Source organism: Vitis riparia, chromosome 7 (assembly GCF_004353265.1).
Source record: "Vitis riparia cultivar Riparia Gloire de Montpellier isolate 1030 chromosome 7, EGFV_Vit.rip_1.0, whole genome shotgun sequence".
Taxonomy (NCBI): Eukaryota; Viridiplantae; Streptophyta; class Magnoliopsida; order Vitales; family Vitaceae; genus Vitis; species Vitis riparia.
Genome location: NC_048437.1, coordinates 7,311,845 through 7,328,479, shown reverse-complemented (window position 1 = coordinate 7,328,479; position 16,635 = coordinate 7,311,845). Strand labels below are relative to the sequence as shown.

At 41.8% G+C, this 16,635-nt stretch overlaps 1 protein-coding gene across 2 annotated transcripts in view; it reads left to right on the top strand.

Moving 5' to 3' along the window:
• Nucleotides 1-16,635, top strand: part of LOC117918703 (LMBR1 domain-containing protein 2 homolog A) — a 42,379-nt gene that overhangs the window by 9,259 nt on the left and 16,485 nt on the right. For both annotated transcript variants that reach the window (XM_034835538.1, XM_034835539.1), the window contains 5 exons: nt 738-824; nt 917-1,056; nt 2,225-2,305; nt 15,535-15,599; nt 16,090-16,262. In XM_034835538.1, the coding sequence (XP_034691429.1) occupies nt 738-824; nt 917-1,056; nt 2,225-2,305; nt 15,535-15,599; nt 16,090-16,262 (546 nt within the window). The remainder of the gene's footprint in view (nt 1-737; nt 825-916; nt 1,057-2,224; nt 2,306-15,534; nt 15,600-16,089; nt 16,263-16,635) is intronic.

Genomic DNA, 16,635 nt, shown 5'->3' with positions numbered 1-16,635 from the left:
GTATAGTTGTTTATCTTCTTATTTTATTTTACACTTGCCAGGAATAGGAGACTGTTTATATTGGTGATTACCATGAACTACCTTTTATTTCATTTAGAATTTGTTGGAAGTGGAATTATGAATTTGAATTTTCTTAGATAAAATTATATATGGTTCATATATTTTACTTAAACTGCTCTGGAATTATCTGAGTTCAATGAAATTTTGTACAAGCTTCAGAAATTATGAGCAGTCTGCATTACTCTTTAGGTTTTGGTAAAGCTTAAATATACTTGGAGCTTTTTTTACTCTACAAACAAGTTGAAGGAGAAATGCAAGATCAATAGCAAGTGATATCTCTACACATTTAGGCAATGGCATGGGCTGGACCTCAATGAGCCCAATACTTGCTTCAATTTTTGGAATTGCAGTTAGACATATAATCCTTAACAGTTTTGTAATCCATGTAATAAATGAAAGAAACTATGAAAAAGATGTGATTTAGTTTTTTAAGGTTTCCTCATTCTAGGAGTAAAATATAGTATATTTTTACATTGATATTACAGAATGATACGACGAGCAAATGACCTGTTTGTCATATGTGACCTTCTATCCGGGATCTGTTTTTCCTTCATGCTCTCTTAAGCATGGGAAATTTTTGGAAGTTGCATCTCCTTTGAGCATAGTTGTATTTGGTCTAACTTATTGCTCTTCTGTTGCTTAGTTCCCTAATTCTTTATGGTGGTCTGCTTCATTAGGTAGCTCAAGCGACATCCAATCAAATGTCCAAGCGTGATCCTTTGAGACCTTACATGGATGTTATCGATAATATGTTAATTCAAATGGTACATCAGCTTCTTGCTTATGTTTGCAAATTTAAATTAGTTCCAATAGTGTTTTTGCTGTAATATATTAAATTTATTATGCCATTTCCCAGTTCAGAGAAGATCCATCTTTCAAACCTCAAGGGGGCCGATTAGGGGAAAATGATATGGACTATGACACAGATGAGAAATCAATGGCCACACTTAGGCGTCATCTTAGAGGAGCTCGAGAGGAGTATTATCGGTACAAAAGGTAAACTGAATAATGAAGTAGAATATTTGCAGTATGTGATGAAGGGAGAATTCTTTTTATGCAAACTGAATGATGAAGTGGAATATTTGCAGTATGTGATGAAGGGAGAATTCTTTCCTTAAAATTTTCTTTTCTTTTTCCAGTTCCCTTGCCCACTTCACCGACATCTGTTAATATGATAATTGTGCATCTATCCTTATTCTTGAAAAGTGATAATGTGTTTGTTATCCTTTTATTTTGATCTGTCAATTTAGCAGTTTGTTGGCTTATTAATATGATTATCATTTGTAATTTCTTACCAGCAGTTCTTATCTTTACTTGTGTACTATCTAGTAAGGAGACTAACATGGATGTTTTAGTGTGCAATGAACACAAGGTAATGACTGTTGCGACCAAACAAAGTAAATTGCAACATGAATATCTGTGCACAAAACTGTCCTATAAGCTGACAATTTTGGTGCATTTGACACAAAAAATGAGAGCTATAGAGTAGTCTCCTTGTTTCATAGCATTCTTGTGTCTCTGGTGGTAGTGTAGCATATAGTGTTCAGGCACTTGAATGTTCTAGGAGAGACACAAGGCAGAGTGTAACAACTTCCCCTTCCCTTCTATCTCAGTTCATTTATTTCAGATTTAGAAAGATATACAGAGCTATTTTCACTTTCAAATTTCCTATCTACTTGCATTACTATGTGGTAGGTACCTCGATTTCAGATTTGATTCAATTCACTTCAGTCCATGAGAAGTGTGCCTGTAATTGATTATGCTTTTCTAATTCTGGTGAGAATATTTCTGTTTTAGCATTTTTGGCCACATTGAACACATCAAAATACACACATTTTGGAACTATTTTTGGTCCCCTGTATCCATAATGATTCAATTTGTTTTAATGCCATGTTGGGGATCTTGTATATGTATAAGAAGTTACCTTGATCTGCTCTATTTGTTAAATAAGCTGATTTTAAGATCTGCACTTGATTTATTTTGGATATCAGTTGCATATATGGGTTTTAATATTGTTTTATGATCTGTGATTTTGTTAACGCATTTCAAACCAGATGATCTCTGTATTGCAAATGGGCTTTCATCATTTCATTATTTAATGTTGGCCTTCTGTTCACTTCTAATGGTTAGGCCAAATGTGTCTAACCGGCTGTTAATTTTGCAGTGAGTATATGACCTATGTCATGGAGGCCATTGAATTGGAGGATACAATAAAAAATTATGAACGGCGCGAGTCAACTGGATGGTTTGTTCATAACTTATGCATTACTCTCTTTTATAACCTCCCTGCCATTTTGGCTGCTTAATGTAAAAAATTCTTCTTACCTGTATTGATAACCAGATTTTCAACATACTGGAATAAACCTTTTAAAACAATTTTTGTGTCTTTTTGCTGATGTAACTGTTTTGACAAGAGAGTCAGTGTAACTGCAGATGGATAAATGCAGTGTTATTACACTTGATAGAGCTGGCAGTGACTCTAGTTTGGGTCCAGCAGCATGTCATTAAGATTGAATATAGGCTCCACCTTTTCAGCTAGGCTAATTTATAATGATAATAATGAGGTTTGAGGTTCAATAGTATCCAGGTTAGTTTGTATTTTCTAGTATTTGTTTCCTTGTAGTTTAGTTTTTTTTTGGTAGGAGGATTCCTCATCCTTCTTTTGTACTCCTTTTTTTATTAATATATCCCTTCGTCGTTTCCTATAAAAAAAATAAAAAAAATAAAATAGTATCCAGGTTAGCATCTGGGCGGTGAGAAAGGATTAACCTCAAATCCAATGTGTCTAGGTCAATTGGGAGAAGTTGGTGCTGCCAGGGGTGGAAGAAGTTGGTTTGTTGTGGAGTCTAAGTCGTTCGAGCTTTTGGTTGAGGATGTGGGAGGGAAGTTGAAAGGATGTATTTGGGAGAGAAGTAGAGGTGTCTCCTCATGGATTAGATTTGGGGAAGTTAGTTTATGCTGCTTATTGAATGGAGTTGAAGCCTGTTGTAGAGAGATCGATCGTAGAAGATGGGTTCTTGGTTAGGAGGAGGGGGGTAGGAAGTATGGGTTGGAGTTCCGTTCAAATGAGGCAGGAAGGTTCATTCTATGCTTTGTCCGTGATCTCGAGACAAAAATATTCAGCATTATCTTTCTAGAAGGGAAAGGGCTGTCTGGTGGATGGAATACTCTGGCCAAGAAGTTGAGAGGCTTTGGAGTGGTCCTTGTTGGAGGCTTAAAGGAAACCAGAGTTCTAGAGGTTTCATTGAGGGAGAAGAGGGGTTCGAAGGTTCCTTCGAGGGAGAAGAGGGTGGAGACAAAGACCTACGTAGATGTTGTAAAGTCGAAACTAGGAAGAATAGGTGATTAAGTCTGGTTAGAGTTGGGTGAAAGAGAAGTATGAGGAAGGTTAGGATAGATGAAACGGTGTTTGGTGGGGTAATTATATAGCTCCTTTACCTGAGCTGGATTTTTTAAGGAAATGGACGCGTCAACATTGGCTTTTAAAGGGGAAATTGAGTATTGCGGTGCTAGGCAGAAGACTCTTGCTATTTGAATTTGAGTTGCCAAGTGAGGTTGAGTGAGTCCTAGCTAGAGACAAAAGGAGTATTAAGGAGAACTTCCTTATTTTGGATAGATGGAACCTAGAGGTAGGGTGCCTCTGCAAGGATTCCTATGCTAAAGAGGCGTGGGTGAGGATGGTGGGTTTCCCACTCCACCTATGGAGTTGGGAGGTGTTTAAAAAAATCGGTGATGGGTGTGGAGGCTTTATTGCAGTGGATGAAGACACAACTTTTTTTATTGAGTTGCAATGGGCAAGGATCTTGGTGAAGCTGGCGGGAAGGGATTTACCTAGCACTGCTCAGATTGTGGTGGGTTGGGGTGCTATTCCATTCAATTGTGGTGGGAAACTCCACCTTATTTTGTGCAGGTGGTGTCGACGGGAAGAAAATGCGGGGTGGGCGAATCAGGGGTCGGAGAAGAAGAGGAGGGAAATCTACGCGCTGCTTGCTATGGGAGTCAAAGGGAGAAGGTGGAGCAATTGAAGTTGCAGCTCGGGGTACAGGACGTGTCGTTCTATGGAGGTGCTTTTGCTGCTCTTCTTGCTGTGGTTTTCGACGAAGAGACTGAAGAGGAGGTTAGGGTAGGTAACCCTCCTTGCAGAGACCAAGAGAGAGGGGTTAATAAATCAAATTTAAATAGATCGGGTGGACAAGGATTAGGGTCGGGTGGCTTCAAAAGTGGGCCTATTGGTTTGGGCCTTAGGGAGGCCCAGGGACAAGAAAATGAGCCTCAGGTGGCTGAGAGGATGAAGTCTTAAGGCACATCGTTTTAAACGCCTTAAAAGGGTGTTTAGTGGGTTGTGAGGAGGAAAATGATTTGGGCCTTGGGCCTAAAGTTGTTGGCGCAGTGGAAGGAGGGTCTTCAAAAGGTCTAGAGTCTTCAGTCCCAAAATCTAGGGCACTAGAGGGGTCTTCGATTAGCAAGGTTAGAGAGGAAAGATGAAATGAGAATCCTCTCAAAGGGATGTCGAGGGTTGCTTTGTTGCTGGAGGCCCTTGAGGTGCTGGAAAAAGCGACGTTTGCTGAGGAAGCTTTGTTTGCAGAGGCATCCAAGTACGTTGATTCTCCTTCGTTCTTTGTGGGGGGCCGAGATCTCTCTTCTTTTACTCCTTCTGGGTTTGGTCTAGCTATGGTGAAAAGGGGGTCTCTTGGCGGGTTGGCCTCTGTGGGTGGAAAGGAGCAAAACCTGTTGAGTATTATTTTGGTTGATGGCAGATTGTGGGAGAAGTCTTTGGTTGAGGTAAGAGTGGAGGGTAAGGATGAAGAGTTGCCTCAGGAATTGGTGGGGAAAGGATGTTGATGGGATGACAATTGTTTGGCGAGGTTCAACAAGTTTCTGGGATTTTCAATTGAAGGCTTTGAAGGCGAAATCTTGAATTTGCTTCTAAGGACCAAGAGAAGAAGAGAGCAGAGTAATAAGAGGGGAACCATAGGGATTACTAAGTTTGATCGAGAACTGAAAAAATTAGAGTGGTCCATTAATTATAATGGTGCGAGCAAGGAAAACAATTTGGTCAGAAGAGGTGGGGCAAACTCTCGACCCTTAGATGAAGATAAATTTTTTATCTTGGAATGTTAGAGGAGCTAATGACAGAAATGAAAGGAAGATAATGAAGGCCCTAATCAAGTCTCAAAGAGTGGATTTGGTGTGTTTGCAGGAGACTAAAATCCAAGATATGCCCTTGGGGTTAGTGCGTAGTGTAGGAGTGGGAAGATTTTTAGGTTGGGGGGCAGCAAATGCAAGAGGGGGCAGTTGGAGAGGTGGTAGTCTTTTGGGATAATAGTGTTGTAATTAGTAGGTATGGAGGTGGGTCTCTTCTCAATTTCGTGTTGCTTTAAAAATTGTGAGGATGGCTTCTTGTGGACTTTTACAGGGGTCTACGGGCCTACCTTGAAAAGATAGAGAATTTTTTTGGGAGGAGTTAGGGGTTATTTGAGGGTTGTGGACTGACCTGTGGTGTATTGGAGGAGATTTTTAATGTGATCAGATTTCCTAGTGAGTGTAGTAGAGAGAAGAATGTCTGCTTCCATGAAAAGATTTTCGGAGGTGATTGATGAGTTGGCTTTGAAAGACCTTCCCCTACAGGAGGGGCCCTTGGAGTGAAGGGTTGAATGGTCAATCCATGTCAAGACTGGATCTATTTTTGGTATCGAAGGATTGGGAAACTCATTTTAGCGGGGTGATGCAGTGTACTCTCCCAAGGTCGGTGTCTGACCATTTTCCTATTCTGTTAGATGGGGGTGGGGTGAGGAGGGGACCAATTCCTTTTCGTTTTGAAAATACGTGGAGGAAAGAGAAGGGGTTTAAGGAGATGTTGAAAAGCCGGTGGCAAGGTTTCAATTTTAGCAAGTCCTATAGTTTTATCCTGACAAAAAAATTAAAGGCTTTAAAAGCCAATTTGAAGATTTGGAACAGGATGTGTTTGGGAAAATGGGGGTGAACAAGAGGTTGGCTCTAGATAGAGTGTCCTTTTGGGACAATCAGGAGCGGCTAAAAGTTTTATCCAGGCTGGAGTTAGAGGCTAGAAAGGAGGCTAGGGAGGATTTCAAGAAGTGAGCACTTATGGAGGAAATTTCCTGGAGACAAAAATCAAGAGAAATATGGTTGAAGGAAGGTGATAAGAACACAAGATTCTTCCATAGGATGGCTAACTCTAATAGAAGGAGGAATTGTTTGGCAAAGATCAAAATTAATGGCCTCTGGTTGACAGTAGAGCAAGATATTTAGAGGAGTGTGGTTAGGGCCTACTAGAATCTATTGTTGGATCCCGGTGGTTTGCGCCCTAGTTTGAACGGTTTGGATTTTGATAGAATTGGGGTTGAGGAGGTAGCCAGTTTGGAGGAGGTGTTCTTTGTGGAAGAGGTTTTCTTTGCCCTTTTAGAGTTGAATGGGGACAGGGCGCCTGGTTTGGATGGGTTCCCCCTTGCTTTTTGGCAGTTTTGTTGGGAATTCATAAAAGATGAGATAATGGATTTCTTAAAAGAATTTCATGAGAGAGGAAGATTTGTTAGGAGCTTGAATACCACATTCTTGGTTTTAGTTCCTAAAAAAGGTGGGGCAGATGATCTGAGAGACTATAGACCCATCAGTGTGGTGGGAGGATTGTACAAACTGCTAGCAAAGGTTTTGGCTAATAGGCTAAAAGGCTAAAGAAGGTCATGGGAAAGGTGGTGTCCTCATCCCAAAACGCTTTTGTTGAAGGAAGACAAATTCTCAATGCTGTGTTAATTGCTAATGAGGCTATAGATTCTATGCTGAAAAGGAATGAAAGTGGAGTGCTGTGTAAGTTGGATATGAAGAAGGCATACAATCATATAAATTGGAATTTTTTTGTTGCTAGTGATGCAAAAAGTGGGTTTTGAGGAGAAATGGGCTGGCTGGATTAGTTAGTGTATATCCACTGCAACGTATTCCGTTTTGATTAATGGCTCGCCAACGTGTTTTTTTCACAGCACTAGGGGACTGAGGCAAGGGGACCCTCTATCTCCTTACTTATTTGTGATCGGGATGGAGGTCTTAAGTTGTCTCATAAATAGAGCACCAAGGGGGGATTCTTAACAGGCTGTAGGATAAGGGGAATAGGTGGTGACAAGGTTCCAATTATCCACCTGCTGTTCGCTGATGATACGCTGGTTTTCTGTGATGCTTCCCAAGAGCAGATGACATTTTTAAGTTGGTTGTTAATGTGGTTTGAAGCCATTTCAGGGCTGAGAATCAATTTGGATAAGAGTGAAATTTTGCCGGTGGAAAGAGTAGAGAATGTAGAGTTGTTGGGCCTAGAACTCGGTTGCAAAGTGGGAGCTCTTCCTTCCACTTACTTGGGGCTCCCCTTGTGTGTTCTGCACAAATCAATGGAGGTTTGGGATGGTGTGGAGGAGAGGATTCGAAAAAGACTAGCCTTGTGGAAGAGACAATTCATTTCTAAAGGAGGAAAAATTACTCTCATTCGAAGCACTTTGGTTAACATGTCAATTTATATCATGTCTTTGATGCGTATGTCAAGAGTTGTTAAATTTAGACTAGAGCAAATCTAAAGGGACTTTCTTTGGGGTGGGGGAGATTTAGAGAAGAAGCCCCATCTTGTAAAGTGGGCAATTGTTTGTTCAGATGAGAATAGGGTGGTGTGAAAAGAGACAATGAATGAGAATTTTTCTGTTAAATCCCTTTATAGTACTCTTGAGCCTAGATGTGCAATCCCGTTTTCGTGGAACATCATTTGTTTTTTTTTTGATAGATAAACGCACAGAAATATATTAGAAAAGGGCAATAAAGGTAACCCAGAGTATACAGGGAGTATACAATCATCACCTACAAAAAACCGGAAACAAAAAGGACAAACCCTTACCAGCCCTCAACAAGAACCCAACCAGTCCACAAAATTAAACAAAGAAAAGGGACCTTCAACTATGGAGGCATTAGCCCAAAGTAAGAGATTACAAATGAAGGAATTTTTCAACCTTTGAAGAGATAGGGCCTCATTATAAAAAACTATCCTATTTCTTTCCTTCCATACCATCCAAAATAAGCAAAGAGGAGCTGCCCGCCAAACCTTACTATGATTCTTATCCTTAAAGGGAGCATGCCAACCTAAAAGAGTGTCTCTAACCGATAACGGGAGGACCCAATTAACACCAAATAGGGAGAACAAGAGGTCCCACAAAACCTTCGCCTTAGAACAGTGAATAAGGATGTGATTTATCGTCTCTTCTTCATCACAACACAAGGAACACCTGTTAGCTAACTTCCAGCCCCTCCTCTTTAGTTGGTCTTGAGTGAGCACCTTCCCCCAAGAAGCTTCCCATGCAAAGAAGCCCACCTTGGAAGGAACAAACGAACTCCAAATAATTCTCCATGGAAACGGGACTGCACTGCTATGGTCCAGAATATTGAAACAGGATTTTACGGAGAAAATCCCATCTTTCGTCTCATTCCACACCATCCTATCCTCCAAACCAGCATTCAACCTCTTTCCTTGAATGATCCAAAGGAATCTCTCCACTTCCTCCACCTCCCAATCGTTGAAGGGTCTAAGGAAGCGGGGGTTCCACCCACCCACTTCCCCCGTTGAATCCCAATAGTCCGCAACCCTCACGTCTTTAGAAACCGCTAAATCAAACAAAGAGGGATAGGCCTCACAAAGAGGAGTGTTCCCGCACCAAGTATCTTTCCAAAACCTCACCCTTTTACCATCCCCCACCGAAAAAGAAACGTTTTTAAGCAACAACAGTCCTTCCTTGCTGATTTCTTTCCATAGCCCCACCCCAAATCCCTCCCTACTCCCGCAAGTGCTCCAACCTCCTCTATCAACCCCAAACTTCGTGTCAATTATAAGTTTCCAATAGGAATTCCTTTCAACCGCAAACCGCCAACTCCATTTGCATAGGAGGGCCCTATTAAGGGTAGAGAGGTCTCTAATCCCCAACCCACCCTTCTTCTTATGAGAACAAACAATACCCCATTTTATTAGGTGGATCTTCTTCTCTATCGCTCCCCCTCCCCAAAGGAAATCCCTTTGAATCTTCTCAAGTCTTAATTTAACCACTCTTGGTATACGCATTAAGGACATGAGGTAGGTTGGCATACTCGCCAAAGTGCTCCGAATGAGAGTGATTCTTCCACCCTTGGAAATGAATTGCCTCTTCCATAAGGCAAGTCTCTTGCGCATCCTCTCTTCCATTCTGTCCCAAACCGTCACCGACTTATGCGGAGCACCCAAAGGGAGCCCCAAATAGGTAGAAGGGAGAGATCCCACCTTGCAGCCCAGTTCAGCCGCTAGTAAATCCGCGTTCTCCACTCTACCCACCGGCAAAATTTCACTTTTATTCAGATTAATGCGCAATCCGGAAGTGGCTTCAAACCACAAAAGCAACCAACTTAAAAAAGCCATTTGCTCTTGGGAATCCTCGCAGAAGACCAGTGTGTCATCAGCGAACAACAGGTGTGAGACTTGAATTCCTGCTCCTTCCCTTCCCCTAACCCAGCAGCCCGTAAGATAACCCCCTCTCACTGCCCTATTAATGAGGCTAGACAAAGCCTCCATGCCTAAAACAAAAAGATAAGGGGATAGGGGGTCCCCTTGCCTTAACCCCCTAGAGCTTCGGAAAAAACCGGTTGGAGAGCCGTTGATCAAAACAGAAAACGACGCTGTGGATAAGCACCATTTGATCCACCCAGCCCATTTCTCCCCAAAGCCCATTTTTTGCATCACTGTCAGCAAAAATTCCCAATTGATACGATCGTAGGCCTTCTCTAAATCCAATTTGCAAAGCACCCCACTTTCCTTCCTCTTCAGCAAGGAGTCTATAACCTCGTTGGCTATTAACGCTGCGTCAAGAATCTGCCTACCTTCAATAAATGCATTTTGGGTAGTAGAAACCACTTTTCCCACAACCTTTTTCAATCTATTGGCTAAGACCTTTGCAAGCAGCTTGTAGAGGCTTCCCACCAAGCTGATGGGTCTAAAATTGGTTAAGTCTTCAGCCCCGCTCTTTTTTGGGATTAAGACAAGGAAGGTGGTATTTAGACTTCGGACAAACTTTCCCCTCTCAAAGAAATCTTTGAAAAATCCCATAATCTCGTCTTTGACGAAGTCCCAGCAAAAGTGCCAGAAGGCTAGGGTAAACCCATCCGGACCAGGGGCTTTGTCCCCATTCAACTCTGAAAGAGCCAGGAAAACCTCCTCCACAGTGAACATTAGCTCCAGCCTAGCTGCCTCCTCTGCCCCAATGCTGTCAAACTCAAGATTGTTCACACTAGGGCGCCAGCCACCTGGATCCGATAAAAGAGACTGAAAGGCCCTCACCACTCCCCTTTGAATATCCTGCTCTTCTGACAACCAGGTGCCATTGACTTTAATTTTTTTCAGGCAATTCTTCCTTCTGTTGGAATTTGCCATCTTGTGAAAAAATCCCGTGTTCTTGTCTCCTTCCTTCAGCCAAACCTGTCTTGACTTTTGTCTCCACGAAATCTCCTCCATCAGCACCCATTTCTTGAAGTCCTCCTTAGCCTCCTTTCTCGCTTCTAACTCCCAGTCACTTAAAACTCTTAGCCTCTCCTGATTATCCCAGTAAGACACCTTATCCAAAGCTAGCCTCTTGTTCACTCCAACTTTATCGAAGACTGCCGAATTCCACTCCTTCAATTTAATTTTTAAAGCCTTTAATTTTTCTGTCAGAATAAAACTATAGGACCCATTATAACTGAATCCTTGCCACCAGCCTTTTAACAGATCCTTAAACCCGTTTTCCTTTAACCACATGTTCTCAAAACGAAACGGAGTTGGACCTCTCCTCACTCCTCCCCCATCTAACAGAATGGGGAAGTGATCAGACACCGGTCTTGGAAGAGAACACTGGATTACCCCACTGAACTGATTCTCCCACTCCTCCGAAATTAGAAAACGATCCAGCCTAGACCTGGAGAGACCATTCAGCCCTCCAGTCCACGTGAACGGCCCCCCAAGGAGAGGTAAATCCCTCAAGGCCAACTCCTCAATCACCTCCGAGAATCTTCTCATAGAACCAGTGATTCTGCCTTCTCTACTACGCTCACTGGGGAATCTGACCACATTGAAATCCCCACCAATACACCAAGGATCTGACCATAACCCTCGAATGGCACCCAATTCTTCCCAAAACAGCTCCCTATTACGTTTCAAGGTGGGTCCATACACTCCCGTAAAGGTCCACAAGAAGCCATCCTCACAGTTTTTGAAACGGCACGAAATAGAGAATAGCCCCACCTCCATGCCTACTAACTCCAGGACTCTCTTGTCCCAAAACACTACGACCCCACCAACAGCCCCTCTAGCACTCATAGCATCCCAGCCTAAAAATCTTCCCACTCCAAGACTATGGACAATCTCCCTGGACATATCTTGAATTTTGGTCTCCTGCAAACATACCAAGTCCGCTCTTTGCGACCTGATTAAAGCCTTAATAACCTTCCTTTTGGCCCTATCATTGGCCCCTCTAACATTCCATGATAGAATCTTTATCTTCATTTAGGGTCCGAAGTACTACCCCCACCAACTCTGGCCAAAGAATTCCTCTTCTTCGCACCATTATAATTAACGGACCACTCCAATTTTTTCAACTCACGATCAAACTTAGTGGATCCTGAAATCTCTTTCTTGATATTCTGCTCTCTTCTTCTTTTAGTCCTTAGGAGCAGATTCAATATTTCACCTTCAATACCATCCGTCGAAAAACCCAGGAACTTACTGAATCTCGCCAAACAACTGTCGTCCCACCGACCTCCTTTTTCTACCAAATCTTGTAACAAAACCTCAGCCTCACCCCTTCCTTCGTCACCACCAGAAGATTTTTCCCCCTCGGTATCCATTTCCCCAGAACTTCCATCTGCCAGAATGATGCTCAAAGGAAGCTGGTCCTCTCCCTCAGTCACTGAGATCAACCCAGACAAGGCCGCCTCCTTCGCTCCAGCCCGAGCAAACCCAGAAGAGAGAGAAGAAGAAGAGAACTCCCGACCCCCCACAGAAGGCAAAGGAATGTCGTCATACCTGGATGCTTCGACACGCAGCGCTTCGTCGGTCATCTCCCCTCTTCCCGCCTCGGCGACTTCCATCGGCTTCGGAACTCTAGACATGCCGACAAAAGGGTCAGCGTCACTCGCCAAGCTTTTCGCTAGAACCCTAAGACGAGAGGCTGAAGGATCAACCCCAGGCTCAAGGGTGTCGGCGACTCCATCTGCATCTCCCTCCAAGCTTGTCGAACTTGCCCTAGGACGAGAAGCCAAAGAACCTTCCCCTATTAAAGACTCTCCAGCCTCTGCTACGAGCCCTTCGAGCCCAAAGCCCGCATCCTCTTCCCCTTCTCTGTAGCCCAACTTAGCAGGAGAGTTGATGGGCTTGGATTTGAGGCCTACACTCTTTAGATTATCATTAAGAGGGCCCTGGCTCACCCCACTTTCAAAGGAGGGGCCCTGGATCACCCCAATGGGCCCAGAATATGGCCCAAAAACAGAGCCATCCAACGAATGACAAGCAGGTTGCTTGTCCCCTCTCCCACGTCCATCAGCCGAACCTACCCTACCCTCCACTGCAGCACCTGCATCAGAGATCACACCAGAGGGCGACACGACACACCTACCCTGCTGTACTCTCCACTGCTCCACCTTCCCCCTTTGACTTCCACCATCTTCTTCTCCACCCCTTGAACCACCCTCCCCGTTGCTGCTTCCCGCCGGCACCACCTGCGAGAACCAAGGAGGGAGCTCCCACCAAAGTTGCAGGGAATAACAACCCGACCCCACAACAATTTGGATAGAGCTAGGAAGCTCCCAATCCACCCATTTCACAAGAATCCGAGCCCACTGCATCTCAGACGAAGACAACGAAATATCATCCATAGCAACAAAGCCTCCACACCCATCCCCTATTCTTTTAAAAATCTCCGTGCTCCACAAGTGAAGGGGGAGCCCAACCACCCTTACCCAGGCTTCTTTCGCGCTTGAATCCTTACAGAGACACCCCACCTCAGGGTTCCATCTATTCAAAACAATAACATTCTCCTTAATGTTTCTTACACCTCTAGCTAAAACACGTTCAGCCTCCCTTGAAGACTCGAACTCAAATAACAATAATCCCCTGCCTATCATAGCAACCCTTAGATTCCCCTTCAAAGCCCAATGCTGCACCGCCCATCTCCTAACATACTCCAACTCAGGTACGGGAACTGAGTTGAGTCCCTACCACCCTACCAAGCACTGTCTCAACTGATCAATCCTTTCTCGCACCTCTCTTTCCCCCACCTCTAACCAGACAGATTGTCCTACCCTTCTTGGACTTATCTTAACAGCATCTGCATAGGATTTCAGCTCTACCCCTTTCTCCCGCCACTGCACCTTCGATACTCCTTTCTCCCTCGTCGAGTCCTCTGGTCCTTTGGTATCCAGAAAGACACCAGAAGGAGCCACTCCAAGGTCTCTCAATCTCTCGACCAATAAATTCCATCCCAGAGACTGTCCCTTCCCCTCTGGAAAGATTAATTTGAACTTTTTTGATTCAGAATCACTCACTGAGCAAAGAATGAACCTCCCAGCCTCATTCAACCTTCGCTCCAGCTTGTATTTCCTGTTCTCCTCCTCCCAGCCAATGGCCCCTCCTCGATTACTATACTCTCTGCAGTAGGTTTCTACTCCATCCAGTAAGCACCGAAGGCTCGCATCCCCGAATCTAATCCAAGAGGAAATACCTTTACTTCTCTCCCATATGCACCCTTTCAACTTTCCTCCGAACTCCTCAACCAGAATCTCGAAAGATTTGGACTCCACCCCAAACCAGCTTCTTCCTCCCCTGGGGCCACCAACTGCTCTCCTAGCTCTCATTCTTCGTTTTTATACAAAAATTTCTTGGAACATCATTTGTAGCCCTTGTGTTCCTACTAAGGTGGGTTTCTTTGCTTGGGAAGCTTCGTGGGGGAAGGTCCTAACCCTAGATCAACTCAAAAGGAGGGGGTGGAACATAGCTAATAGATGTTTCCTTTGTTGTGATGAAGAGGAGACGATTAATCACATTCTTATCCATTGGTCCAAGGTGAGGGTTTTGCGGGAGCTTTATTTTGCACTGTTTGGTGTGATGTGGGTCCTACCACTTTCGGATAGAGATACTTTTCTAGGTTGGCATGGCTCTTTTGTGGGCAAGAAACATAGAAAGGCTTGGATGAAAACTCCTCTTTGTTTATTTTGGTTGGTTTGGAAGGAAAGAAACAATATAGCTTTTGATAACGAGGATATTTCGATTCAAAGGATGAAATATTCATTTGTTTGTAATCTTTGGTCTTGGTCTAAGTCTTGTTTAGATGTAGGACTTTTACCTTTAATCAACCTTTTTGATTGGTTGAGTTCTCGATGAGGGCTGGTGAGTTTTTGCTTCTTTTTGTTCTTACCTTTTGGCGCCTCTTGTATACTTCCTGTATGCTTTGGGTTGCCTTTTAGGCGCCTTTGTTTCTTAATATTTTTTTTTTTTTGAGTGTTTATCTATAAATAAAAAAAAAAAAAATTGTGTCTAGGCCAATTAATCTAGACATAGAACATGTATATTAAAATTAAAATACAATAGAGGGTTGCTTTCTGGAATGATGTTTGAGGGTTCATTATGAACAAGTTTAGGATGGTTTTGATTTAACCGCTTTAGTATTTCAATTTTTCTCCATATTTCTAATTTTCCATTACTAGATTGTTGGTGTTGTTTCATATCTAGTATTTGTTTGCTTTTTCTGAAAAATTGGAATGAAATTTTAAAATTTAGTGTTTATCCGGGTATACTTATTGCTTTCTATTCTTAAAATCAGAAAACGGTAGTAACTTTTATATGAAATACAATAACTCTTAGAGGTTTACATTGAACAAGCAATGGTTTTAAAAATTGTTTAAAAAAATTATGGTAATTAAAAAATCTTTACTCCCTCAAATTTTAAAATTTCAGAAAGTGATTTTTAAAGATATAAGGTAAAATCTATACTTTTTGTACAAGATGTGCTACTTTTATACGGTAATTTCTGATTTTAAAAACAGAAAATAGGTAGTGTATCTAAATTGACAATAATTCATTTTTTTTAAAATTATTTTGGAAAGATTTTTTGGGTGGATGTTACCCATTTTCCCAAGAATGAATGGAATGACAATACTATTCTTTATTTTTATTTTTTTGAATTGCAACAATATGTAGCATACTATTGGAAGAATGAAGCCTCTCTGTTTTGTGTCCATCTCTTCCTATACAATCCTGGTTTGACACTACAAATGATTTTATTTAAATTAAAAGCTCTGAACAAATAATCTGCAATATTTCAAATCATACGCATCACTATTGGTCGCAAATTATTTGTGTGATTACTTTCTATTTTAAGAAGTGGTATTTGTTTCAGGTTGTTTTGTTTGACCATGAACATTCATATACTTTTGTTGCAGGAAATATGTTTCAACCCTCAGACCTTCTCGTACTGGCCGATTAGGGTCCTTCTTTGATACAATGGGTAATTATAATATTCATTGAAACCTCTGTTTTAATTTTTGGTTTGCAAAGAGAATGAGAAATTAATCTTTTTAGTGTTATTGTTGCTTAAAATTTTATGGGTTCTAGCAATGTTCAATTCAGGCTTTTGGCCACTTCCTTCAATTTTGGCTTACTTTTTTATAAAAGAAAAAGATCAATGCATAAATTATGTCTCGTGATATTTTTTAGTTGGCTGGTTCTGGAATAAACACTATGTAAATACCATCATATTGCTCTCACCTTATATTTATATGTGCATCTATCAAATTTGTCTTCCTCTCCCCGCCCTCTATTTTGTTATGCTTATATGTTAGGGGTTATCAGATTTGTTTTGTTTATTCATTCATTTGTTATCTGTGGTTTATTCCAACCTATTGGGTTCATATCATGAATCCTGTTTGTTTTTCATTATATTAAAATAGATATTGTAGGCTTTACAACTTCCTAAAAGAAATGCTGGTTCCTTGCAGAATTAATCTGGCTGTGCATAGTGAGGAAGCAGCTTGAGAAACTCTTGGCTATTATACTTGGTTGCATGTCAGCTGCCATTCTTTTAGCAGAGGCAACCCTACTGCCAAGTGTTCATCTGTCACTTTTTTCAATTGTCATAAACTCTGTGGGGCAGCAAGAGGTTCTTGTGCAGGTAGACTTTGAAATTTTAAATGGATATAAACCTACCAAAAAATAAGAAAGAATTTTTTGCATAGATACACATTTTGAATGACATGGACATCTCACCTTGCGAGGAGAAATATTTTTCATATCTTTAGAAGCAAACATCTCACTTGATTCTACATATTTGGATCCTAGAGCAGAATTCCTTCCAAAAAAATTAAAAAGAAAAAAAGCACTTGAATCACTATGTATGTACCATATGTGTATATGTGACCATATTTACATAGACAGTTTCACATGCATATGTATTTGTGAATTGTATCTGATTATGTGCGTGAATATGCCTATCTAAACTGCCCTATTTTATTACTTTATAAATAAGAAAATGGTCTTTTATTTTC